Below are 26,742 nucleotides of genomic sequence, written 5' to 3' on the forward strand. Positions count from 1 at the left end.
GATCTATTGTTTCCTGTGGCCGCTGAAACAAATTATCAAAAACTGGTGGCTTAAAGAACAGAAACTCTACTGCAGTTCTGGAGACAGGAAGTCTGAAAGCAGATGTCGCAGGGCTGGTTTCTTCCAGAGGCTCTGAGGGAAGAAGCTGACTGTTCAGGCCTCTCTCCTGGCTTCTGGTGGCTACAGGTGGCACCAGCACTCCTTGGCTAATCTGTTTCCCTCTTCTCACGGCCTTCTCTTCTTTTTCTCCTCCCTTAGCTTCTCTTATTAAGATGCCTGTCATTAGGGTTAGGCCCCATCCTAATTCAGGATGACCTAATCCCTAGATCCTCAGTTCAAAGTATCCTTGGCAAAGACCCTTTCCCCCAATAAGGTCACATTCACAGGTTTTAGATGGGCGTATCTTAGGGATGAGATGATTGGATGACATCACCGACTCAATGGACATGAGTTTGAGTAAACTCCGGGAGTTGGTGATGGACAGGGAGGCCTGGCATGCTGCAGTCCGTGGGGTCGCAGAGTTGGACACGACTGAGCGACTGAATTGTTGAACTGTTGTCTTTGGGAGAGCACTATTGAACCAACTAGAAAAACCCAGGTTAATTTATTTTTTCATGTGGTGAACCAGCTTCTCCAACTCTATCTGCTAAATAATCCCTGCTCTCCCTACTGTTTTGTTTTTTCGTTTTGTCCATGCTGCAGGACTTGTGGGATCTTTGTTCCCCAACCAGAGATGGAACCAAGGCCCTTGGCAGTGGTGAAGAGCTGATTAAAGACCCCAATGCTGGGAAAGACTGAAGGCAAAAGGAGAAAGGGTGGCAGAGGATGAGATGGTTAGATAGCATCAATGACTCAGTGGACATGAGTTTGAGCAAACTGGGAGACAGTGAAGGACAGAGGAGCCTGGTGTGCTGTAGTCCATAGGGTCGCAAAGAGTTGGATGCAACTTAGCCACTGAAAACCTACAACCACCTTGGCAGTGAGGCCCTTGGGCACTGGACCACCAGGGAAGTCCCTCCCCATTCATTTGTGATATCACCTTTTCAATGTACTAAGTACCTATTTGTACCAAGTTCCCATTTGTAGCCAGCTTATGTCTGGACTCTGCATTCTATTATACTTGTCTGCCTGCTTTTTCTGCCACATTGTTTTAATTACTGTGATTTTGTAATATGTCTTAATATTTGGTAGAGCAAGGCTTCCACCTTAGCTCTGCTTTTTTTAAAATGCCTTAAAATTTTAAGGACCTTGATTTTCCACGTACATCTTAGGATCAGTTTATGAGTGCTTCCCCCCCTGCCCCAAATGCCTTGGGATTTGGGTTGTAATCCTAATGACTTTATAATTTGGAGAAAATTGACTCCTTTAAGACATTAGGTTAGTTCACCGATGAACTATGTCCGTCTTTATTCTGGTCTTCTTTTTATGTCCTTTAGTAGAATCTAAGTGTTCTCTAAGAAGGCCTTGTATGCTCTGTTAGGATAATTGAGAGGGAAGAACATTCTACAACTTACAAATGACTTCTTTTTATATATCCCCTCTCCCTGGAGCTTTTTTATCCACATTTTACAGAAAAGGAAACTGAGGCCCAGAAGGGTCCAGGAACTTTGCCAAGGACACACAGAAGCGACAGAGCTGAAACCAGGCCCCCTAGCCCAGGCCCTGGCACTCAACGTGTCTTGCACACTGAGTACCACCCACCCTTGCCCCCGGCTCAGCAAAGGTTTGGGTGAACAGATCTGATGCCAGTCAATCTCTCATTGACAAAGGTAAACCATGGACATTTCGGAAGCTGGCTCACACTTAGTCATTTATTTTAAGACCTGCACAAAGAGACACATGGCGTAGATATATAGAAGAACAATAAGAATACAGGTTGCCTTGACTTGTTGTGCGAGGGCTTGCCTGGATGAAAATCTGAAGTCCATCTTGCTTGTGCTACTGCTGTGGAACCTGGTGCTAATGGGCACCTTGCTGGCCCCCAGACTGCAGCCTCCTTCTCCCTCGCTGGCATCCTTGTCCTCAACCACTAGGCACAGGCTGACGGAGGCTGGCCTGAGCCCGCTCAGGGTGGCCGGGTCAGGCCCAGGGAAGCGCTGGCTAAAAGGAATGGTGGTCACTGGAAGGACGGTGGTGATCGCATCCAGATCTTTGGAGGGTGCCTTGCATAGCCTGGCCCATCCCAGGGACCGCAGGCCACCGCCCCACAGGGCCCTGGCCACCTGTCCCACGGCCACCCCCAGCCTGTCCAGGCAGCGGAGCAGCAGGGACACAGCCGTCTGCTGCAGCACAGCCTGTGGCAGCAGCTCCAAGGCCTTGCTGTGCTCATGGTGGAAGTCGACCAGGCTGTAGTAGGCACACTGGGCCACAGACAGCAGAGCGAGGTGGGCCTCCCATCGCAAGTGCCGCTGGAGCCATGGGACGCAGCGGCAGGCTCCGTGCATCAGGGTGGCCAGCAGCTGAAGGCCCCAGCCCCGCGCGATGCTCAGCAGCCACCACAAGGTCTGCTGGACGGGCAGCAGCACCTCCATGCACAGCTTCTGGGCCAGGAAGAGCGCCCCCATCACCTGTAGATTGCTGCCCCAGAAGACGCAGAAGCCCAGCACGTAGAGAGGCAGGCAGTGGGAAGCCATGTTTGCCACGGCTGCCTGCAGCCCCAGCAGCGGCCGGTAGAATTTCACCAGGCTGGGCCCACACAGGAGCAGGAGCTGCCAGGTGCCTCGGGCCAGCCCGCTCCCATTCTGCGGCGCATCACCTTGGCAGATGGTGGTGGAGGAGCCGGGAGAGGGGCCTTCATGACCCAGAGGCTCTGTGCCCAGCCTCCCGTTCTGGGGGCATGGAGCTGCACTCATGCCACAAGCTCATATTAACTGGCGTTCTGGCCCAAACGCCCTGTCAGCTGAGCCAGGAGGTTGTGCAACAATCAGTGACAGCACAAAAGGTCAGGGTGTGAGCTCTTGTCAGAGGGAGCATTGTTGCCTCAATGGGTAAGGGAGGCAGCCTCTGAAGCTATGAAGTTTAGGTGGGGCCTGCTGTGTTCATGCCCACATCTGACAAATGACAGCCTGAGCCTTCTCGGAGCTAGGCCCTGCAATCTCGGCCACCACGAAGCTTGTGGTCTGGCGAGAGAGATGACAAACCTAGACAGTGCATTAAAAGCAGAGTCACCACTTTGCTGACAGAGGTCCATATAGTCAAAATTGCTTTTTCCAGTGGTCATGTACGGATGTGAGAGTCGGACCTTAAAGAAGGCTGAGTGCCAAAGAATTGATGCTTTTAAACTGTGGTGTTGGAGTAGACTCTTGAGATTCTCTTGGACTGCAAGGAGATCAAACCAGTCAATCCTAAAGGAAATCAACCCTGAATATGCATTGGAAGGACTGATGCTGAAGCTGAAGCTCCAATACTTTGGCCACCTGATGCGAAGAGCCAACTCATCGGAAAATACCCTGATGCTGGAAAAGATTGAGTGCAAGAGGAGAAGGGGGAAAGGGAGGATGAGACAGTTGGATGACATCACTGACTCAGCGGACATGAGTTTGAGTCAGGGAGATAGTGAAGGACAGGGAAGCCTGGTGTTCTGCAGTCCATGGCGTCACAGTCAGACACAACTTAATGACTGGACAACAACAAGAGAGATGGACACTGAAATACACTCATGACAAAACTGCCTCACTCAAGTCCTCTCTTCCCTTTTGCCCTCACACTTCTCCATCTTTTTTTTCTCTCTCTGCTATGAAAGAAAGCAGAGGGATTGAACCTGGGGCCCCGGAAGTGAGAGAGCTGTGTCCTAACCACCAGACCACCAGGGAATCCCCCTGTGCTTCTCCATTCTGCTTTTCTGGTCCCCCTAACCTCCTGCTGCCAAGGCTGGTCCACACCTTGGGTTTTACCTAGCAACAGAGAATAACTGCCCTTTAGTGATTTGAGCAAAATATGGGCCCTTTTCCATTCCTTACTAGGAGTTCCACTTTGAAAAACCCTATTGACAGAGGACCATTTATGAACAAAGTCAGTTCATTTCTTTCCAGACTCTGGATTTTTTCTTTGGATTAAATCAGTAATCAGGGATCAAGCAACCTACCTCCTTTGTTTTGACCTGCTGTAAACAGCTCGCCCAGATGGGCTCGGCGTGTCACCCAGATTTCACTGGTCTGCACAAATGTGCTGAACTGTGTATTCACTGTAGGGTGATGTTCAGGGTGTCACTAGCTGCATCCCATTTTGATCCCTTTAGGAGAACCCCATCTCCCTGAGAAATTTCTTTAAAGCCTTATTCCAGGCACAGTGGATTCCTTTGGCCATTGTTTATCATGTGGATGTTGTGAATCACGTTACTAATCATATTTATCTTTGTATTTGGCTGGAAGAGGCTTGAAGCCAAATGGAAGGACTACTATGGCATGAGCAGTGGTCTATAATGTGTGTTTTGGGTGTGATCCTGAAACTGAGTGGTGCCCTGTCAGGTTCCCGGTCATGGAGGCCTTTTTGTCCCCCATTTCTTGTAGGCAAGACTCCAGCCTCCATGACCTTCCCCGAGTTCCAAAAGGCCAGTTCCAACAGTTGCTAATCAAGGGAGGTACAGCCAAGAAACTTTGGCTGAGGAAAGATTAAAGAGATTGTCCAGTGGTTAAGAATCTACCTCAAAATGCAGGAGATGCAGGTTCAATTCCTGGTCCAGGACCTAGGATCTCACCTGGCACAAAGTAACTAAGCCTCTACACCATAACTACTGAGCCCACATGCTCTGGAGCCACACACCACAACTAGAAAGTTCCTGTTGCAATGAAAGATCCCATGTGCCATAACTAAGACCCAAGGCAGCCAAATAAATAAATATGTCAAAGAAAAAAAAAAGATTAAAGGGATCAGAGAAGCTCATCAGAGACCCTACACACACTCTTAATCTTATCAGCAACCTCACCATGATCTGTTGCCATAAAACTCCTCGCCAAACTCCCAAGCCCTTTGCCTGACAAAGCAATAAAGCTTTTCTTTCCTGCTTCAGCCAAAACCCTCTGCGTGATTCGATTCTGCACTGGTATATACAGAGAAGCTGAGCTTTTGGCATCAATCCCTCTCTGGCTTCATATTATTTCCCTTCTCTCACATCCTTAGTTTCTTCTTGTTGATTTGCATACATCTTGCTGTGTAGCCTTAGACTTGTTCTTGGAAGAAGAGATGATACAGTTAACCCCATAAATGATTCTAAACTTATATACAGAAATTAATCTATCCTTCGTAAAAGTAACACTGTGCTGTGCTTAGTCGCTCAGACTCTTTACAACCCCATGGCCTGTAGCTTGCCAGACTCCTCTGTCCTTGGGGATTCTCCAGGCAAGAATACTGGAGTGGGCTGCCAAGCCCTCCTCCAGGGGACCTTCCCAACTCAGGAATCCAACCCAGGTCTCCTGCAATGCAGGCAGATTCTTTACTATCTGAACCACCAGAGAAGCCCAAGAATACTGGAGTGGGTAGCCTACCCCTTCTCCAGGGGATCTTCCCGATTCAGGAATCGAACCAGGGTCTCCAGCATTGCAGGTGGATTCTTTACCAGCTGAGCTACCAGGGAAGCCCCAAAAGTAACACTATCTACCCAATATTCCAAAATGGTTATCTTAACTCCTGCTATCTCTGCTTGCTCTCCCAGGCCCCTAACAGTGACTCATACAAATAGTCTCCAGATCCTATGGATCCTAAAGATCTCCTGATTCTGATTGTTCATGTCGACTCTCAGGGTCCTTTTCCTGGTCATCCACCTGATGGCTTGCAAGGAATAGTTAAAGCCCTACTTTATCCCCATCTTACAGTTCAGTTCAGTTGCTCAGTCATGTCTGACTCTTTGTGACCCCATGGACTGCAGCACGCCAGGTTTCCCTGTCCATCACCAACTCCTGGAGCTTACTCAAATTCATATTCATCGAGTCAGTGATGCCATCCAACCATCTCACCCTCTGTCGTCCTCTTCTCCTTCTGCCCTTAATCTTTCCCAGCATCAGGGTCTTTTCAAATGAGTTAGTTCTTCACGTCAGGTGGCCAAAGTATTGGAGTTTCAGCTTCAGCATCAGTCCTTCCAATGAATATTCAGGGTTGATTTCCTTTAGGATTGACTGGTCAGATCTCCTTGCAGTCTAAGGGACTCTCAAGAGTCTTCTCCAACACCACAGTTCAAAAGCATCAATTCTTCAGTGGTCAGCTTTCTTTATAGTCCAACTCTCACATCTATACATGACTACTGGAAAAACCATAGCCTTGACTAGACGGACCTTTCTTGGCAAAGTAATGTCTCTGCTTTTTAATGTGCTATCTAGGTTGGTCATAGTTTTTCTTCCAAGGGGCAAGTGTCTTTTAATTTCATGGCTGCAGTCACCGTCCGCAGTGATTTTAGAGCCCCCAAAAATAAAGTCCGACACTGTTTCCACTGTTTCCCCATCTATTTGCCATGAAGTGATGGGACCAGATGCCATGATATTCGTTTTCTGAATGTCGAGTTTTAAGCCAACTTTTTCACTCTCCTCTTTCACTTTCATCAAGGGGCTCTTTAGATTTTCTTCGCTTTCTGCCGTAAGGGTGGTGTCATCTGCATATCTGAGGTTATTGATATTTCTCCCGGCAATCTTGATTCCAGCTTGTGGTTCATCCAGCCCAGCATTTCCCATGATGTACTCTGCATATAAGTTAAATAAGCAGGGTGACAATATACAGCCTTGATGTACTCCTTTCCTGATTTGGAACCAGTCTGTTGTTCCATGTACAGTTCTAACTTTTGCTTCTTGACCTGCATACAGATTTCTCAGGAGGCAGGTCAGGTGGTCTGGTATTCCCATCTCTTTTAGAATTTTCCACAGTTTGTTGTGATCTACACAGTCAAAGGTTTTGGCATAGTCAATAAGGCAGATGTTTTTCTAGAACTCTCTTTTTCGATGATCCAGCGGATGTTGGCAATTTGATCCCCATCTTTAGTTGACCTTTTGTCGTTCTTAGGCACAGTGGGCTCGGTACACATTTGCTGAATGAATGAATGAATCCTTCATCTGACAGATGGGAAAGCTGAGGCCTGAGGCAATATCTCTAGAGGAAAACAATAGAATGAGAAAGACTAGAGATCTCTTCAAGAAAACTGGCGTTACTGAAGGAATATTTCATGCAAAGATGAGCACAATAAAGGACAGAAATGGCAAGGACCTAACAGAAGCAGAAGAGATTAAGAAGAAGTGGCAGGAATACACAGACGGACTATACAAAACAGTTCTTAATGACTCCGATAACCATGATGGTGTGGTCACTCACCTAGAGCCAGACATCCTGGGGTGTGAAGTCAAGTGGGCCTTAGGAAGCATTACTACGAACAAAGCTAGTGGAGGTGATGGAATTCAAGCAGAGCTATTTAAAATTCTAAAAGATGATGCTGTTAAAGTTCTATACTCAATATGCCAGCAAATTTAGAAAACTCAGCAGAGGCCACAGAACTGGAAAAGATGATGCTGTTAAAGTGCTGCACTCAATATATCAGCAAATTTGGAAAACTCAGCAGAGACCACAAAACTGGAAAAGTCAATTTTCTTTTTTTTTCTTTTTTTTTTTTTTTGGAAAAGTCAATTTCATTCCAATTCCAAAGAAAGGCAATGCCAAAGAATGTTCTAATTACTGTACAATTGCGCTCATTTCACATGCTAACAAGGTCATGCTCAAAATCCTTCAAGCTAAGCTTCCACAGTACATGAACCAAAAACTTTCAGATGTACAAGCTGGATTTAGAACAGACAGAGGAACCAGAGATCAAATTGCCAACATCTGTTGGATCATAGAAAAAGCAAGGGAATTCCAGAAAAACATCTGCTTCTGCTTCAGTGACTATGCTGAAGACTTTGACTGTGTGGATCACAACAAACTGTGAAAAATTCTTAAAAGATGGGAATACCAGACCACCTTACTTATCTCTCCTGAGAAACCTGTATGCAGGTCAAGAAGCAACAGTTAGGAAAAAAGAAAAGAAGCAATAGTTAGAACCGGACATGAAACAATAGACTGGTTCAAAATGGGAAAGGAGTACGGCAAGACTGTATATTGCCACACTGTAAATTTAACTTATATGTAGAGTAAGTACATCATGCGAAAGGCCAGGCTGGAACTGGGCCAATGCCCCACTTTCTCGTCTTTAATGGTTGGCCTTGGAACTGGCGAGTGTGTCAGGTAGCTTGCTGATGTGTTCCAGTGAGCATACCCTGAGGCTCAAGGTCTAGTGGAAGCGGACTAGTCTGTTATCTTGGACCTATTTGGTTTTAATCAGTACGTGATGTCCTCGGGATTTGTCATCCTTTCAAAGGTTGGGCCCTGCCCCCTTCCCTTTTGTGTCATTCCCACAGCCTGGTGCAGCATCTGACATGCAGCAAGACTTCAGGAAGAATTTCTTATTGAGCGAATGAGTGACTCAGGACCCCGGAGCTCCTTTTCCAGTGAAGAGGCGACTGAACCCTGAGTCTGATGTCATGAAAACCTAACCTAGAATCAGGCTTGAGCTCTGTCCTTTCTTAATTGTATGACTTTTGCCAAATTACTCCTTTTTGACCTGAACTTAGTTTTCTCTATAAAAAGGGACAGTGTGGGCCATAATTCCTTGTCTGCCATTCTGAAATAAAAAGTTGTTATTTATAATGTTAAGTTTCTAGTATAAAGGAAAGTGATTTGGTCATATATTCTTTTTCATATTCTTTTCCACTATGGTTTATTATAGGATATTGAATATAGTTCCCTGTGGCATATAGTAGGAACTTGTTTCTCTATTTTATATACAGAAATTTGTATCTAATCCCAATCTCCCAATTCATTCCTTCCCTAACCCTTTTTCTCTTTGGTAACCATACCTTTGTCTTCTATGTGAGTCTGCTTCTGTTTGGTAAATAAGTTTATTCGTATCATATTTTAGATTCCACGAGTGATATCACAGTATTTGTCTTTTTCTGTCTTCACTCAGTATGATACTCTCTAGGTCCATCCATATTGCTGTAAATTGAATTATGAAAAAACTTAAGTCAGTTGGTGGCAAAAACGAAAGTAATCTGAATTTTTTAGGCAGCAAAGCTAGCCTTGAACTGTGGGGCTATTTATTCCACTCCATGTGAATATTCATGTCTCTTTACAGAATTAATGTGTTTCATTAAAGAGCTTAGGGAGGATTACATAATATACAGTATGTGCACCATATTGCATGATATTATCTAAAACATGAAAAACGGTGAATTTGGAAACAGATCTGGCCCCAAAGATTTCCAATAAGGGGCTGAGGACTCTCAACACTGCCACTGAGGGATGGAGTGAAGGTTAAATGAGAACGCTTTCTTAATAACGGTGTGAGCAATGGCCAGGCCCAGAATCAAAAAACAGAACAGGGTGGGATGGAGGTGGAAAGTGGAAAAGTGTGTGTGTGTGTTCACCCACAGAAAAGAGGCTGGAGCAGCTAGTTAAGGCAGATTCTTGGCTTGCAGGCTCAGGAGTTAAGCCTTAAACCAGAGGAAATAACTAGGAGTGGGGGTGGGGAAGGACATGGGAAGTAACCAAAAGATAACCTGATTTTTAGATCTGGATGGACAAGCCTGGCGGCAGGGAGAGCAACTAGGAGACTCCTAGGTGACCACGAGCCCAGGCAGAGATCAGCGAGGGTCCTTCATGCAGAGGATCTGGGAGGCAGGGAGAGCCAGGCTTCGTGACGCCCGGCAGCTGGTGAGGGTTTCTCCGCCTCAGACCTTCAGAAACCAGCGCCAGTCCCCGCAGCCCGATACTGGGAGAAATGGCCTAGATGGAGCTAGAGAGAGGGGAAACCCCAAATCAGCACACATTAAAGGCAAGCTGGTGTCGGGAAGCGCCTAAGTTGGGAACCAGGAAAACCAGGGGCTCAGTCTTTTCTCTCCAACTTTGAGTTGGTGGGGGCTGTGCAACTGATTCCACTTCAACATGCCTGCAAAATGGCAACATCGATGATCTACAGTGCCAGACGGAAATGATATACCACATGTGAAAACGCTTTGGAACTGAAGCCTCAATAGGGTTATTCAATTCCAGAGGTGACTGACCATTTTCCTTCACCGTAATAGCGCGTTTCAACGTTTCCTCAAAAGTTGGCTACTGTCCAACGCTTGTAGGGCGATAGTATTTTGATTTTCCGCCGGCGCGTCCGAGAATTTTCACGAAGTGTGATCCCAGATGCTCGCCGTAGGACCTCTAAATCCCGCCTACCAAACTGACGCCCTGGTCGGAACGCAAGCAAGGCGAGAATGAGCATGCGCAGAAATGGAGTCCAGTGTCGGCCCCGCGACCCGACGTCTGCCGCGGGTGCGCGCTCGCACGCCGGAAGGGGCGGAGCCAGGCTAGGATTTATATATCTCGCGCGGCTAGCGGGTCGACCTCTACCGGCAGCTTCCGAGGGCAGGATGGTATGTAGTGTAATGGCGGCTTTCTCTTTGTCGTGGTGGCATGGCTGAATCCGCGGCACATCCCCGCCATCTCGGTTCACCCGGTGCCGGGGTTCTGCTGTAATAGCACGGGGCACTCAGCGGAACCCGCGGTCAGGTCTATTTCCTGAAAACGTCCTGGACTTGAGGATGGTTTGGGGCCTGCCTGTCGGCTGGCTAGAGGCCTTGGCTTGTGGGGCCTGGGCCTGACAGTTTTCAAACCATGGACTATTCCTGGATTTCTACCTCAGCATTCGAGATCCAAGACGTGAGCCCTTTGGCAGGAGGACCTTGTGTGCGATTGTTTGGCTCTAGTGTTAAAAAGGTGCAGAAATCCAGGCCGGCAGGCTGGAGAGGGTATTCGGGACAGGGGTTGTTGAGGCTTCATTCTGAAACGTCTGGGAACGTTGATACAACTCCTTTGGCCTCTAGAGTTGTCAGAAACCAGAAATGATGAACTTATTGACGGGCGGACAGAGACACTGTGCTGATTGTCATGTTCTGATTTGGCTCTGTCGAGTTCTAGTGGCCACTCTTTTCCGGTTTGGCTCCCGTTGGGAACATGGGGCATCCTTCAGTACCATTGTCCGCCACCCAGCCCCTTGACAAGGAGTCCCTGGGCAAAATGGCAATAATGATGATCAGAATCTTGAGTGTAAGGCTTGTTAAGCGATCCTTAATGCGACTCTCTGGTGTGTGTTTTTCTTCTTAAAGAGGAAAAGGGGGATGCTTCGTTTTAAGTTACAAGGTGAAGGGTTGAGGTAAATGTTCACTTCAAGTCTGACTGAATAATAGCTTCTGGATGTGTGATTGTGAAGAATTAAACTTAATTCTGAATGTAGATATTTTACGTGGGTTGCTGGCATGGAGTCGTCATTGCTTGAAATCCTCCTAAAACCTAGGCCTCTGGGAACGAAGGTCCTCAGAAGGTGCTAATGTTCTTCTATTTCTCTTAGTCTCACAGGAAGTTCTCTGCTCCCAGGCACGGGTCCCTGGGCTTCCTGCCTCGGAAGCGCAGCAGCCGGCACCGCGGGAAGGTGAAGAGCTTCCCCAAGGATGACTCTTCCAAGCCCGTGCACCTCACTGCCTTTCTTGGCTACAAGGCTGGCATGACCCACATTGTGAGGGAGGTCGATAGGCCAGGGTCCAGTAAGTACATGCTGCATCTTTCTAGCTGATGGGAGAGCTGGAGTTGACTAGATGGGGCCAAGCAGTCAGAACGGAGCAGGCTTTGGGGAGATCAACAGAACCTCTGGACTTCAGAATGGAAATATATTTTAGGATTGATTAGTATTCCAGAGTTCAGGTGACTGACATTGTTTTAGGCAGAGGGGTGTAATGAAGTCAAGGAGCATGGTGAGTAAATTTGTTAAGAGCCAAAGAATAGAAGGGTTCCCCCGCTGGCTCAGTGGTAAAAGAACCTGCCTGCCAAGCAGGAGACCCCTGGGTCGGTAAGATCCCTGGAAAAGGAAATGGCAGCACATTGCAGTATTTTTTTTCTGGGAAATTGAAGTAGAAAAGTGACTAAGTAGAACACCTAGCACTGATTACTGAAACAGATAGCGTTAGACAGTTAAAATGGTTTCTGGGCTCTGGTGTTACTACCTTACTGTACTTAGTATTCTTGTATTCTGAAAGCAATGAGGAATTTGTCTCTAGAGAGGGCTGCAACAGACCAGAGCTGGAACCAGACTTACGTGGTTGAATAGGGTCCAGATGGTTTTGATTGAGTTGAAAATATCTGCGCACCAGCTGAACAGTCTGCAGTGAGGACAGGCCTGAGAGGTGCAGACCGCTGCAGACCGTCCTGTGAAGCAGATTGCTGGCCTGGAAGGGCACGTGTGGGGACTCGGTAGTCCACTCAGCTTTGACCACCTACTTTATTTGCAGAGGTGAACAAGAAGGAAGTGGTGGAGGCTGTGACCATCGTGGAGACTCCGCCCATGGTGATTGTGGGCATCGTGGGCTACGTGGAAACACCCCGAGGCCTCCGGACCTTTAAGACCATCTTTGCTGAGCATATCAGTGACGAGTGCAAAAGGCGCTTCTACAAGAACTGGTAAGGGAGCCACGGCTGGGCTCACCCTGGGCTGGGCTAGGGGAAAGGGCCGGGTGCTTTGTGGGGCCTCAGCTCCGTAGTCGGCGGCAGGGCAGCTGCTTTGGTGTCAGGTTTAGTCACCTCTTGGGCAGAACAGTTCTCAGAAACAATGGGAGCAGCGTCCCGGGACATTTCCTTTGGTGTTGACCTCGGGCGCTGCCTCGGTTCAGCAATCCTTTTGGTTGCTGACAAGTATGGGGGTCTACCTAGAGTGGTAACTGACGCCCCCAGCCCACCCCAGGTGTGTGGTCTGGTTAATGGCTAACTTGGAGCAAGAATTTGTGTATCCGAATGTCGTGTTTCATTATTAACCTTGTGGACCTCTGCTCAGCTCCGCTCGGCTCTGCCCGATGAGCTCCATCCTGGCTCCGCTTGCCGGTGGAAAAGGCTCCTTAGAAGCCGGCAATGAGCCCCGTCCCCACACGGTGCCTGTGTGCCTCCCCCTCACCCGTTGGAGGGCTGATGAAGGCTGGCACCTGGGCCCCCTCCCCAACTCTGCTCTGCTCCTGAAGGCATAAGTCCAAGAAGAAGGCCTTCACCAAATACTGCAAGAAGTGGCAGGACGCAGACGGCAAGAAGCAGCTTGAGAGGGACTTCAGCAGCATGAAGAAGTACTGTCAGGTCATCCGTGTCATTGCCCACACCCAGGTGAGTGCTCGCCAGGGCCAAGAGGAGGGTCACTGCCCATTGCTGCCCGTCTGAGGGCGATGGCCTACATCGTCACCGGTGGCTTTGGGAGGGACTCTTATCTTCTGAATTGATTCTGTGCTCAGACTGGTTTTGTGCCAGACCTCGTGATTTTAGGGACAGTAAGATTCTCAGGTCCTTAAATGTATTTTCTTGGTGGACAAGAAATTGTTAAAAGCAACAGTCCAGCCAAGGCCCTGCCTTGATACCTGGATTCCTGGGGCCAGAACATAAGGACACAGGGTAGCTTGAGAAGGCATCCAGTGGCTCCACACAGGGTTTTTTGTTACCAGCAGAGGGCACTGTGTCCCCATTGAATCTTAATTAGATAAATCCATGCCCCGTTTTTAGGAAAACTGGTTGAAGGAATTGGTGAGTCATAACTTACGTAGGTAGTCTAGCACCTAACTGAAAATAGTGTTGAGAGGCTGACTTGAGTTGAATTAGCTTTAGCTTTTAGTTTTCTGGGTTAGACTGGGTATAATCTGGGTTGTTAAACCTGTGTGTATACCTGTCATTTCTAAGTGACGAGTAGTCTTGTGTGGTTAGTGGTGACCACATTGCCGCAGATTCGTGCTGTGTGCACTGAAGGTGGCTCAGTAGTATAGCGCTGGGCAGCTTTTAAAAAGCCTTATTTGGATTTTGGTCCTCATAGCTTGTATTTGCAGTGTTATACTGCTCTTTTTAAAAGTGGCTTATTGGCAGATAACAGCGTGCTAGATGGCTAGGGTAAACCAGAGCAGGTACCCCAAAGGCACTGGCCAGAAGGACCAGTCGGGAACAGGGAGCTGGTTGGTGGAAGGTTCTTGGTGTTTGGCCCGGCTTGCGGTCCTCTCACGCTGAATTCCCTGTGCCTTTCTAGATGCGCCTGCTTCCTCTGCGCCAGAAGAAGGCCCACCTCATGGAGGTCCAGGTGAACGGAGGCACTGTGGCTGAGAAACTGGACTGGGCCCGTGAGAGGCTCGAGCAGCAGGTGCCTGTGAGCCAAGTGTTTGGCCAGGATGAGATGATCGATGTCATTGGGGTGACCAAGGGCAAAGGCTACAAAGGTGAGCTTTGCAGTGGCCTGAGTTGCTGTGGTTACCCTGGGAGAGTGATGTCAGGCCACGCTGTTCAGTGATGAGGCCCTGGAATGAGCGCTGGGCGCAGTGTCCAAGTCAGACTGCGGAAATGTTCCTTGCTGCCTTCCTTCTGGGAACAGCTCTGGTCAGGTGGTTGGGTCAGTGTGTGGGATTGGGGTGAATGGTTTTCAAACACACTGCAAAACACTGGGCTCGAGGCTTCGTGAATCCTCTTGGGTCCACATGATATTCTGGTACAGGGATGATTCTCTAAGACCTGATCTTGTTGCTGAAAAGGGTTATGTCTAAGCTGATAATCACCTTGGATGGATGGAGGTATAGTAAGGGAGAGGATTGTTGCAGTCAGGTGTTGTATTTCTTTGGACAAAGTACCACGAACTGAAGTTGGGCATTCATAGCACGAAAGGGCCAGTGGCGTGGTGCTAGGCATCATGTTAACAGCCTGTGTCTCTTCCAGGTGTCACCAGCCGTTGGCACACCAAGAAGCTGCCCCGTAAGACCCACCGAGGGCTGCGCAAGGTTGCCTGTATTGGGGCGTGGCATCCTGCCCGGGTGGCTTTCTCTGTGGCTCGGGCTGGGCAGAAAGGCTACCATCACCGCACTGAGATCAACAAGAAGGTGAAGTGCACGTGGGGGCCCTGTGGAGACTTCAATCTTAGGGGAGCAGAGTGGCTCCGTTATTGGGGATTGTGGGGTTCTGGTCCTTGTCATCAGTCCACTGGGTGGAGCATCACGTGGACTTCGTTGCTCATGCCTGGTGGCACAGTTGTGATTCATCAGTGTCCTGGTTTGTAAAGTGCCATCCTTGAAGGTGATTTTGGTCGGGTTGAGGATGGGAGCCTCGTCGATCCTCTTCTGTCCCGTGCTGTTGGAGAGGCCCCATCCCTTATCTCCCTGGATGGCATTGTTCAGGCCCAGGCAGCTTTTCTTTGCTGCAAGCCTGGGACGCCCCATCACGAGGGTCAAGGTCATAAACTGCTTTCCCAGAGTCCTTTGCAGGCTACCCTGCCCCCAAGTTGGGGAATCATTTGTCCCTAATGGCAGTCCTTGCCTCCAGTCAACTTGAGTCCCTGCCTTGTTTTCTTGTTAATCAAATATTTATGCTCATTTCTTCCTTCAGATCTACAAGATTGGTCAGGGCTACCTCATCAAGGACGGCAAACTGATCAAGAACAATGCCTCTACTGATTACGATCTGTCTGACAAGAGCATCAATCCTCTGGTGAGTAATGGGAGCTGTCCTTGCAAATCCTGTCTGGTCTGGCGGGGGATTTCCCTGAGTCCCAGGCCCATAAGGGCCAGGATCAGTTTTTACCCACAGTTCACTGGTGCCCTGGGCAGCATCCAGCCATGGTGGGGACTGTTTGGTGCGGGGTGGGGCCAGCTGTTCAGTGATGAGACCCTGGAATGAGCGCTGGGCACAGCGCCCGAGTCAGACTGCGGAAGTATTCCTCGCTGCCTTCCTTCTGAGAACAGCTCTGGTCAGGTGGCTGTCCTGGGCCCACCAGGCCCAGGGCGTGGGTGTTGTCAGACCTGGCTACAGCCTCATGCTTGATCTGTGCTGACCCGATGACCTTGCTCCTTTCCAGGGTGGCTTTGTCCACTACGGTGAGGTAACCAATGACTTCGTCATGCTCAAAGGCTGCGTGGTGGGAACCAAGAAGCGAGTGCTCACTCTGCGCAAGGTGAGGCTGGGCGGGGAGTGCCGAGCTCTGTTAGGGGAGTTGGTTGGGAGGAAAAGCAGGAACTGCTACGCCTGACGTCTTGGGAGGAGAAGATTCTCTGTCTGGCCTGGCCCAGATGTTTGTTGCTTGCCTATATATATTTCTCATCTGTGTCTTCACCTCATCCCTCTAAGATGAAGGGCTGTGAACTAAGGTGGTACAGGGAAAGGCTTGGCTCTCTAACCTTCCCCTCTTGGCCCACAGTCCTTGCTGGTACAGACCAAACGGCGGGCCCTGGAGAAGATCGACCTCAAATTTATTGACACCACCTCCAAATTTGGTCATGGTCGCTTCCAGACTGTGGAGGAGAAGAAAGCCTTCATGGTGAGTACTTACCTTGCTGCCCTCAGGCTGGGGTGGGGATGACTTTCAGCTTCTGTCACCTGTCAGCCTGCCCATGTGGTGCTGATACAGAAGGTGCTGCGTTTGTGCCAGGGCAGGGGAGACCAGTCCAGAGTCTGGCCACTGGGGTTGGGAAAGTTGTGACTGCTGCCTTCTGTCTCTAACCTTGCTGCTTTTCTCTCCACAGGGACCACTTAAGAAGGACCGAATTGCAAAGGAAGAAGGGGCCTAATAGAACAGATTGTACAGCTGGTAGAATCTCAATAAAATTATTTTCCAGTGACATCTGTCTCTGACTATGCTTTCTCAGTTCTGGCTGCTTCCCTTGGGCCCTCATGCTCCCTGGGTGCCCCCAGCTGTTTGCCCTACCACGGTGGCCCCATGCCTGGTGAAGATGAAGCAAAAGTTGAGAGCCCGCAGCCTGGGGAGTGAGCTTTGTGTGAAATGTTTGTCGTTGGGCAAGGCGTCTGGGCCGCTTGTGTGGCAGTGCACGATCTGGACTCATTGTCACCCACTGGCAGGGCAGACCCTGGCTCTGCTGAGTGTCCAGCCACATGGTTTAGTCACTGATCGCTGGAGGCATTCCAGTTGGGGCTTGCTGAGGTTCTTTCGTAGCCATCAGCCAGGTTCTGGCTGTGGGAGGGAATGGATGTCAAGCAGAAGGGCCCCTTGGGGCTCAGAACACGAATTTGCTTTGTGGCAGGCCCTGGTGATTAAAATCGACTTCATTAGAATGAGAATACGGGTTGGTGGGGGCTGAGTGCCTTGACCTGGCTCACCTGGCTGGTCATGTTACTGAAACTCTTTGCATTCTGGTCTCTCTCCAGCCCCTGTGTTGTGCTGACCATTGTTGAGCATCTGGCATCTTGCAGGTCAGTCAGCAAACTCCTGGGAGATGGAGAGGGAAGCCTGGCGTGCTGCAGTACATGGGGTTGCAAAGAGTCAGACATAAAGTAACTGAACAGCAGGCTGTTGAGCAGCTTGGTTCCTGGATCTCTGCACTGGCCTCTGGGGTCTCGCCCACCCTTTGGTGCAGTGAATCCCAGCATCTCCTTTCCAATCCCAGCTGCCCACGTCATCTGCCTATGTGGCATGTTTTGCTTTGGCCCCGCCTAAGCAGGGCAGAGACCACGGCCCCCGCACTTCTGACATCCCTGCTCCGCATCTTGGCAGCCAGCCGGTTCTGGTATTCTCTGAGCCTTGGTTTTCTATTCTTTGGAGGAGTCTTAATGGGAAGATTGGCCCAGCGAGCATGTGTGCTCCACTGTGTCGACTGACCCAATGGACTGTGTGCAGCATGCCAGGCTCCCCTGTGCCATTTTGCAGACGAGTCCAGGAGTGGGTTGCCATTTCCTTCATGGGATCTCCCTGACCCAGGAATCTAACCCAAGGCACTGCGGGTTCTGTCAGGATTACTGGAGGCGGCCTGAGTTGAGCCTCTGGTTCTGAATAAACGTGCCCCTCCACACCCCCACCCCTGCCCCCTCCACGCTTGGGTAGGTTCTGTGGTAGAGGAGGCTGAGTAGGAACGCTTAAGCCTGGGGCCCCTCCCCACCATCTATGTTTGCCCAGCTTTCCTGGAGTCCCTTCTGAGTTGAGTAGGGCAGTGGGCTACCCTTGCAGCACCTGTCTTCCCAGGACCCTGGCCCTGACTGGCGGGAGCTGCACTCAAGGCTGGAGCCACCAGGGGGCGAGTGCGCAGCACCCAGTTGGGACAGCCTTGTAGGATTCTGGACTTTGCAGGGGCTTCAGTTCCCTCCCCAACCAGGGCTCTTCAGATGCCCCATAGTCCCCGGTGTCAAGCCCACAGCCAGAGGGTCAGGACCTGCCCCAAGGTCCCCAGGCAGCTCTGGCAGAACCAGAGCATGGGAGCTAGGTTCCTGGTCTTGTCACTGCAGAAGCTCCTCTCCAGTCACGTCCTGGGGAAGGTGCTGAGATGGTTAAGGCCCCATCTCGTCCCCTCACCCACCCCAGTTGCCCTTGGCCTCTGAGCCTGTGGGCCTCTGCGGACCTTATGTCAGCCCTGGAGCCTAGCTGCCCATCCAGCCCAGGTGGGAAAGGCTTTTCTGGTTTGAGATGTCTTGGCTGGGCCTGACTCCCTTTTAGGAATCTGCCCAGGTGTAGAGGATGACTGGGGATGTGGGGTCCAGAGAACAGGCTGATGGCGTCCACACATGCTCCACAGCAGAGACAGACCACACCCTCCTGGCCCCACACCTGTGCACAGAGAGACTTCAAGAGCAGGCTTGCCTGACAGACCCTGTCTGCCGACCATCCCCATATCCCCATGTCCCCATCCTCCTTGTTTCTGCCCTGCCCCTGGCCAGGAAGTGATCTTGGGCACCTCCCAGATCACAGATCTGAACCTCAGCCTCAGCTGGTTGGAGACGGACACCTTGGCAGTGGTGGTTGTGGGACCTAGTGCAGAAGGTAGGTCCAGTGGGTGCACAGAACGGCTGGAGCTGTGGTCAGAATGAGAATTTGGGCTTCCCAGGGGAACAGTAAGCCCACCCATGTGTGTGGGATCAGCTTCACTCTTAAGAAACCCTGAGTGCCCGCCAGGCACACAGGTGCTGGGGAAGCCGTGCTGAACTTAGAGGCCCAGCTCTTGAGCTTATCCTCTAGCTGGGGAGGGCAGACAGTAAACAGTGGCAAACAGGACAGTTTTAGAAGTGACCAGGGACTTCCCTGGTTGCCCAGTGGTTAAGACCGAGCTTCCACTGCAGGGGGTACAGATTCTATCCCTGGTTGGGGAAATAAGAGCCTAGGCTGTGCCTCACAGACTAAAAGAGTAAAAAAGATAAAACGTTGGTCTGCTAAGGTTTATTATTTAGATAATAGAAGCGATGGATGCTTTGGCCCTGAATCAAGGCCAGCAGTTTGCAGAAGCTGTCAGTGTTAAGCAGGAGCCTAAAGAAATCTTTGTATGGTCTGTTGGCCTTTTCAGAACTTTGAAAATGAAATAGTCAAATGATTCAAAAGAAACATCTGAGTCATTGGTGATAGATATGGGGTAATACTTACTTGTAGTTGATTAATGCATTTGTTAGTTGATTCCAGAATTTAGAGATCCCTGATATAACTTGGGGCTTCCCAGGTAGCTCAGTGGTAAAGAATCTGCCTCCCAATGCAGGAGACATGGGTTCAATCCCTGGGTTGGGAGGATCCCCTGGAAGAAGAAATGGCAACCCACTCTAGTATTCTTGCCTGGAAAATCCCAGGGACAGAGGAGCCTGGCGGGCTACAGTCCATGGGGTCACAAACAGGCAGACAGAACTGAGCATACACACAGGATTTAACTTGTTCATTAGAATTATGATACTGTTAAACCCAATTACTACAAATAGAATTGCTGTGGATCTAAAAACAGTAGGATGATTCTGAACTGTGCGTGCTGTATAGCTGCAGTCCATGGGATTCTCCAGGCAAGAATACTGGGGTGGATTGCTATTTCCTCCTCCAGGAGTTCTTTCCAATCCAGGGATCGAATCTGTGTCTCTTGTTTCTCCTGCACTGGCAGGCAGGTTCTTCACCACTGGGGCCACCTGGGAAGTCCCTCTAAACTGTAAGCTTCTTTTGAATATTATCATTTTGTAAGGTCAGGGCCCTGACTGGTATATTTTACTCTTCATTCAAATTGGAAACTTATATTTACTATTGGGTTGTAAAACTTTTTGAGCTGATTCTTGGATTATGAGTGGCTTCCCAAGTGGCACTAGTGGTAAAGAACCTGCCTGCCAACGCCAGAGACTTAAAGAGATACGGGTTCGATCCCTGGGTTGGGAAGATCCCCTGGAGGAGGGCATGGCAACCCACTCCAGTATCCTTGCCTGGAGAATCCCATGGACAGAGGAGTCTGATGAGCTACCGTCCATAGGGTCGCAAAGAGTCGGACATGACTAAAGCGACTTACACACGCGCGCGCGCGCGCACACACACACACACACACACACACACACACACATTGGATAGTGAAAGGGCTCTATATTATAGACATTGATTGAGAACGTTACTTTCATAGTATATGCTTTTTGGCTGTGCCGTGCAGCTTGTGGGATCTTAGTTCTCTGACCGGGGATTGAACACGGGCCTTGGTAGTGAAAGCATGGAGTCTTAACCATTGGATTGCCAGGGAACTCCCCTAAATGCACTTTTAAAAAAGAAGAGGGAGGGGGGTTCAGGATGGGAGACACATGTACACATGGCTGATTCATGTTAATGTATGGCAAAAACCACAACAATATTATAAAGTAATTAGCCTTCAATTAAATAAATTAATTTTTAAAAAAGAAGTGCTAAATGCTGTAAAGAAATAAAACAGGGATCGAGAGAGATGGGGCAGGGGAGGCCTTTCTGAAACCTGAGGGTGTATCGGATCCAACCTCGTGGAGCTCTAAGGGGTGAACATGCCCCACTCAAAGAGATCAGTGGGCACATAGGCCCTGAGGTGGGAACAAGGCTTTGGGGCTCAGATCTGAGCTCTCAAAGGAAGCAACTCTCCAGGGGAAGTCTGAGTGAGTGGGCATATAGTAGGTGCTCAGTAAACGTTCCCTGCATCTCTGGGACTCATCAGTGCTTGGGTTCATCTGGGTGTCCCATTTGGGGGTCCCCAGGCCTTTCCGTGGGCCCGCAGTGGGCGGGACAGCAGTCCGGGCCTCCTGAGATCCGTGTCTGTGCGTGTCACAGAGAGCGGTCTCCAAGTGCCCAGAGGTCTGTGTTTCCTGTCACCAGAACCCCATACAAGCCTCTCTGGAATCCTGCGGTGACAAAACAAGGAGCCTCATTCCATTCCTCCTGAAAAAAAGAATAAAGAAAATACTTGCTGGAAATTTCTGAGCAAGTGAGAACATGGAGATGGCAGAAGCCACCATCACCTTAAAAGGCAGAGCCAGCGACTTCGTGGAGCTCACCTGGAGACGGGCTTGGGGGTGGAGGTGCTCTTCCCCAATCCTTGTCCCTCAGTCCTCATCCCCCATCACCCCCAGCCCTGCCCCTGCCCCCCGGGTGCCTGGCCTTGGCTTCCAGCAACCTCACCCTTCTCCCATCGGCTCTCTGCACGCAGCGGCTTGTCTGAAGCTTCTGTGGGTCCCCCGCCCTCCTTACGACATCCTGCTGCTAGGCTGGCACTCAGGGCCTGCTGTCCCCCCCAGCTTCCTATGCCTTCCGGAATCCGGTCTCCTGGCTGCTCCCAGGAACCCCCAAGAGCTCTTCCTGTCCTTCCAGCAGAGGCTCCAAAGCCTGAGCTGGACCCCTGCGAGGAGAGAGGGTTAACATCTACGAGCCCAGGAATGAGGGAGGTGGCATCCAGGACACTTCCAGGCCCTATTAACACATTGTTGTTAAGCCGCTAAGTTGTGTCTGACTCTTCTGTGACCCCATGAACTGTTGCCGGCCAGGCTTCTCTATCCATGGGATTTCCCAGGCAAGAATACTGGAGTAGGTTGCCATTTCCTTCTCCAGGGATCTTCCTGACCCAGGGATTGAACTTGAATCTCCTGCATTGGCATGCGGATTCTTTACCACTGAGCTACCAGGGAAGCCCCTATTAACATCAGAACTGTTAAATGTTGAATGACTGCCCGTGGCACCCATTAGCCCTCTGGACCAACAATGCTGCCCAGGGCCCAACTTCACCCGCTCCTTGCCCTTGATAACCTTGACTTTGAAGGCCTCCAGAGGGTGGTGCCTGGGTTAGCAGGTGGTAGTAACTACGAATAATTTATACCTATCGGGCACTGTCCTATATACTTCATATATATAAACTCAATACTCAGGCAAAGGAGAAAAGGAAAGATAAAGCCATCTGAATGCAGAGTTCCAAAGGAGAGCTAAGAAAGCCTTCCTAAGTGATCAATGCAAAGAAAGAGAGGAAAACAATAGAATGGGAAAGACTAGAGATCTCTTCAAGAAAATTAGAGCTACCAAGGGAACATTTCATGCAAAGATGGGCTCAATAAAGGACAGAAATGGCATAGACCTAACAGAGGCAGAAGATATTAAGAAGAGGTGGCAAGAATATACAGAAGAACTGTACAGAAAAAATCTTCATGACCCAAATAACCACGATGGTGTGATCACTCACCTAAAGCCAGACATCCTGGAGTGTGAAGTCAAGTGGGCCTTAGGAAGCATCACTATGAACAGAGCTAAAGGAGGTGGTGGAACTCCAGCTGGGCTATTTCAAATCCTGAAAAATGATGCTGTGAAAGTGCTGCACTCAATATACCAGCAAATTTGGGAAACTCAGCAGTGGCTGCAGGCCTGGAAAAGGTCAGTTTTCATTCCAATCCCGAAGAAAGGCAATGCCAAACAATGTTCAAATTACCTCACAATTGCACTCATCTCACATGCTAGCAAAGTACTGCTCAAAATTCTCGAAGTTAGGTTTCAAAAGTACGTGAACCGAGGACTTCCAGATGTTCAAGCTGGATTTAGAAAAGGCAGAGGAACCAAAGATAAAATTGCCAATATCCACTGGATCAAAGAAAAAGCAAGAGGGTTCCAAGAAAACATCTACTTCTGCTTCATTGACTACACTAAAGCCTTTGATGGTGTGGATCACAGTAAACTGTGGAAAATTCTTAAAGAGATGGGAATATCAGACCACCTTACCTGTCTCCTGAGAAATCTGTATGCAGATCAAGAAGCAAAAGTTAGAACCGAACATGGAACAATGGACTGGTTCCAAACTGGGAAAGGATTATGTCAAGGCTGTATATTGTCACCTTGCTTATTTAACTTATATGAAGAATACATCATGCAAAATGCCGAACTGGATGAAGCACAAGCTGGAATCAAGATTGCTGGGAGAAATATCAGTAACCTTAGATATGCAGATGACATCACCCTCTTGGCAGAAAGTGAAGAGGAACTAAAGAGCCTCTTGATGGAAGTGAAAGAGAAGAGTGAAAAAGCTGGCTTAAAACTCAACATTCAAAAAATGAAGATTGTGGCATCCGATCCCATCACTTCATGGCAAATAGATGGAGAAACAATGGAAATAGTGACAAACTTTATCTTTTTGGGCTCCAAAATCGCTGCAGATGGTGACTGCAGCCATGAAATTAAAAGATGCTTGCTCCTTGGAAGAAAAGCTATGACCAACCTAGACAGCATATTAAAAAGCAGAGACATTACTTTATGGACAAAGGTCTGTCTAGTCAAAGCTATGGTTTTTCCAGTAGTCACGTATGGCTGTGAGAGTTGGACTATAAAGAAGGGCTGAGTGCCGAAGAATTGATGCTTATGAAGTATGGGGTTGGAGAAGATTCTTGCGAGCCGCTTGGACAGCAAGGAGGTCATACCAGTCAATCCTAAAGGAAATCAGTCCTGAATGTTCATTGGAAGGACTGATGCTGAAGCTGAAACTCCAATACTTTGGCCACCTGATGCAAAGAACTGACTCCTTGGAAAAGACCCTGATGCTGGGAAAGATTGAAGGTGGGAGAAGGAGGTGACAGAAGATGAGATGGTTGGATGGCATCACTGACTCAATGGACATAAGTTTGAGCAAGCTCTGGGAGTTGGTGGTGGACAGGGAAGCCTGGTGTGCTGCAGTCCATGGGGTCGCAAAAAGTCATACACGGCTGAACGACTTAACTGAACTGAACAATACTCAGGATCACCCCTTGAGGCAGCTCCTATTATTACCTCATTTTATAAATAAACTGAGGCTCAGAGAGAGTGTGCAACTTGCCCGAGGGCACACAGTGTATAACTGGTGGGGTGGGATTTGAAGCTGAGCATTTCTTCACCCTAATCGTATGGTATTAGGACCTGCAAAGCATATTTTGGCTCAAAGGAGAAGGAGTTGGTGCTTATTTGGTTTTTGTTTGTTTGGGCATTGCCATGTAGCATGCAAGATCTTAGTTCCCTGACCAGGGATAGAACCCCTGCCCCCTGCAGTGCGGGGCACGCAGTCCTAACCACTGGATTGCCAGGAAAGTGCCCAAGGAGGCTTATTTGTTGAGTACCTACTATGTGCCAAACCTTATGTTAGACCCTTTCAAAGCTACTTTATTTAATCCTTGCAACCACTATTCCCATTTCACAGATGGGGAAAATGGAGGCCCAGAGAGATTCAGAGATTCTTCCCAGGTCAGAGAGTTAGAATGTTCTCTGCCTGGCATCTTAGATGCTGTCTCCCTGGGTGATCATGACAGTCCTCTGAGCAGTGTGACGAGGTTCCTGGCATCACTCCTGTTATCACAGTGAGGACGTTGAGACCTGGGAGACTAAGTCAGAGTCCCTCACTCAGATCGGACTCTCAGCAGTGCTGACGCAGAGAGCCAAGTCCGGGTGCCAGGAGGTTGGTGCTAACCACTGCACTGCACTGCCCGCATCGACTCGGGGCCTGGAGGCTCCCGGCGAGGAGCGAGAGAGGATGCCACATCCCAGCAGCCCCCGTGGCACCAACCCCCCCTCATAGACGCATGCTCCGGCCTCTGCTTGCTTGAGAGGTGGCGGGGTGGGGGGGCACCAGGAGGTGCTGCCCTCAGGGCGGCCAGCACACTGGCGGGGGTGCCAGGTACCACAGTCGGCCCCCTCCTCTTGCCTGAGCCCCACAGCTGGCCTCCGGGTCACTGGGCTTCATGTGACTATGGAGAAGTGACCTCTTCCAGCCGCTCCCCGCCCCAGCCCCTCACCGCCAGGCAGAGGAAAAGGGCTGTGAGAGAAGGCACTAAAGATAGCTGACCAGCCAACTTCCCCATCTCCCTGGCCACCACCTAGTCCCCCGCCACGGGCTCCTCCAAGGAGGCCCCCACCCCACAGCAGCTGCTCCCCAGAGCCTCGTCACCCAGCCTGGGGCATCACACAGGGACCCAGGCCGTGGTCCTAATGTGAAGGCTCCCCACCGTCCAGGCGCTAGGCCGGGCAGGGATGTGACTTGACCATTCTCGAAGTCCCTGCCCCCCTGCCCCCCAAGCTGACAGGAGGGGAGCATTTTTATCACCCCCATTTTCTATGTGGGGAGCCTGAGCAGAAGGGGGCAGCAGCTCCCTGGAACACAGCAGCCCACTCACGCCCCAGTGCCCACAAGCACACCTCCACCCTGACACCGTCACCTGGTTCCATCCGACTGTGAACACGCCAGCACGGCGACGCGAAGGCCCGTGGAGACTGCATGCCTTCTTGTTTCCTCGGGTCAGCTGCTCACCTGAGCGCTCCCAGACGTGTGCCATCAAAGGCAGGGCCCTATCCTGCTCCAGAGCTTTCCATGACTCTCTGCAACACATTTCTTTGTGCATACAGCAAAAACACGTATTAAGCACATCCTGTGCATCTGGCTGAGCACCGAAGAATTGATGCTTTTGAACTATGGTGCTGGAGAAGACTCTTGAGAGCCCCTTGGACTGCAAGGAGATCAAACCTGTCAATCCTAAAGGAAATCAGCCTGGAATATTCATTGGAAGGACAGATGCAGAAACTGAAGCTCCAATACTTTGGCCACCTGAGGCGAAGAGCTGACTCACTGTAAGAGACCCTGATGCTGAGGACGATTGAGGGCAGGAGGAGACGGCGGTGACAGAGGATGAGATGGTTGGATGGCATCACTGGCTTGATAGACATGAGTTTGAATAAACTCCGGGAGATGGTGAAGGACAGGGAAGCCTGGAGTTTTGCAGTCCATGGGGTTGCAAAGAGCTGGACACAACAGCGACTGAACAGCAGCAGTGTATCAGGCACCTTGGTGCGGCATTCAAAATGCACCACCTAGCCCTGGTCAACCTTCCAGCTCATCGCAGGCTGGTGTGCCCTGGTCATGTGGGACCAGCAGAGTCATCCTGCCCAGGCCTTCTGGCTGTGCTTTGATGACCTCACGAGGTGAGTCAGGCTGGATCCCAGCTCAGCCCCTTCCAGCACTGTGACAGACCCCGAAGACCTCAGTGAGGATTCAGCGGGTCCTGTGTGGGACACGCCGCTGACCTGAGTCTTCACTCAATGTCCAATCCACACTCCCTATCAGTAAATACTGAATGTGTGGACAGAGCCCCATGGAGGCAGTATTTTACTTCTCTTCCACAGACGACCAAACCATTTGCCATGAGAACTCAGTATCTGGGCCTCAGTTTCCTCATCTGAAAGAATGAGGGCTCAGGGCAGCCTGGGTTGGATTTCTCAGGACCCTTTTAGCTCCAAGGCTGAGACAGTGAAAGCCAAAGGCCAGCACAGAGCAAGGAAAGAGAGAGTGAGAAAAAGGGAGGGAAAGAGAGATTCCACGGGCAGCAATAGTCAGGGAAGGCTTCCTGAAAGAGGGAGGCTTGAGTTGAACTCTGAAAGCTGAGCAACACCCAGCCCAGGGCTAACCTGAATAGGAATGTGTGGTTCTGGAAGGGTAGGAAAGCACAGTGCAAAGGAAT

The 26,742-nt window shown here is 49.9% G+C and overlaps 1 protein-coding gene, 1 long non-coding RNA gene and 5 other non-coding genes across 9 annotated transcripts; 6 read left to right on the forward strand and 1 right to left on the reverse strand.

Moving 5' to 3' along the window:
• Window positions 1-8,945: 8,945 nt before the first annotated feature.
• On the reverse strand, window positions 8,946-10,250 carry LOC123333162. 2 transcript variants are annotated; one of them, XR_006550318.1, is made up of 3 exons: window positions 10,071-10,229; window positions 9,567-9,802; window positions 8,946-9,003 (listed from the first exon to the last, which is right to left on the reverse strand). It is a non-coding gene; the product is annotated as an uncharacterized LOC123333162 (long non-coding RNA). The 2 variants fall into 2 exon arrangements; XR_006550317.1 differs by lacking the exon at window positions 8,946-9,003 and having other exon boundaries at window positions 9,277-9,802; window positions 10,071-10,250.
• A 6-nt stretch (window positions 10,251-10,256) lies between these two features.
• On the forward strand, window positions 10,257-16,664 carry RPL3 (ribosomal protein L3). 2 transcript variants are annotated; one of them, XM_006071299.3, is made up of 10 exons: window positions 10,257-10,430; window positions 11,405-11,597; window positions 12,339-12,507; window positions 13,059-13,194; window positions 14,096-14,282; window positions 14,773-14,933; window positions 15,436-15,537; window positions 15,905-16,000; window positions 16,244-16,363; window positions 16,569-16,664. In XM_006071299.3, the coding sequence occupies exons 1-10, from the start codon at window positions 10,272-10,274 to the stop codon at window positions 16,611-16,613; spliced, it is 1,368 nt and encodes a 455-aa protein (XP_006071361.2). In that variant the 5' UTR covers window positions 10,257-10,271; the 3' UTR covers window positions 16,614-16,664. The 2 variants fall into 2 exon arrangements, with proteins under 2 accessions (XP_006071361.2, XP_006071360.1); XM_006071298.3 differs by lacking the exon at window positions 10,257-10,430 and adding an exon at window positions 10,657-10,773.
• Window positions 10,894-10,957, forward strand: LOC112584802. Its single transcript, XR_003109200.1, has one exon. It is a non-coding gene; the product is annotated as a small nucleolar RNA SNORD43 (small nucleolar RNA).
• On the forward strand, window positions 13,003-13,058 carry LOC112584837. Its single transcript, XR_003109232.1, has one exon. It is a non-coding gene; the product is annotated as a small nucleolar RNA U82P (small nucleolar RNA).
• LOC112584829 lies at window positions 14,342-14,435 on the forward strand. The gene has a single exon (XR_003109227.1). It is a non-coding gene; the product is annotated as a small nucleolar RNA U83B (small nucleolar RNA).
• On the forward strand, window positions 15,699-15,792 carry LOC112584828. Its single transcript, XR_003109226.1, has one exon. It is a non-coding gene; the product is annotated as a small nucleolar RNA U83B (small nucleolar RNA).
• A 2,572-nt stretch (window positions 16,665-19,236) lies between the features above and the next one.
• LOC112584813 lies at window positions 19,237-19,371 on the forward strand. The gene has a single exon (XR_003109211.1). It is a non-coding gene; the product is annotated as a small nucleolar RNA SNORA2/SNORA34 family (small nucleolar RNA).
• The last annotated feature ends 7,371 nt before the right edge of the window (window positions 19,372-26,742 follow it).

The sequence above is a fragment of the Bubalus bubalis genome, chromosome 4, assembly GCF_019923935.1.
Source record: "Bubalus bubalis isolate 160015118507 breed Murrah chromosome 4, NDDB_SH_1, whole genome shotgun sequence".
In the NCBI taxonomy this organism is placed as follows: Eukaryota; Metazoa; Chordata; class Mammalia; order Artiodactyla; family Bovidae; genus Bubalus; species Bubalus bubalis.

Excerpts from the sequence above, each read along its gene's own strand:
- RPL3 (XM_006071299.3), top strand. The coding sequence starts at position 10,272 with ATGAGCATGCGCAGAAATGGAGTCCAGTGTCGGCCCCGCGACCCGACG. Across the intron at positions 10,431-11,404 it reads CAGCTTCCGAGGGCAGGATG|TCTCACAGGAAGTTCTCTGC; the intron begins GTATGTAGTGTA and ends TATTTCTCTTAG. Across the intron at positions 16,364-16,568 it reads AGGAGAAGAAAGCCTTCATG|GGACCACTTAAGAAGGACCG; the intron begins GTGAGTACTTAC and ends TTCTCTCCACAG.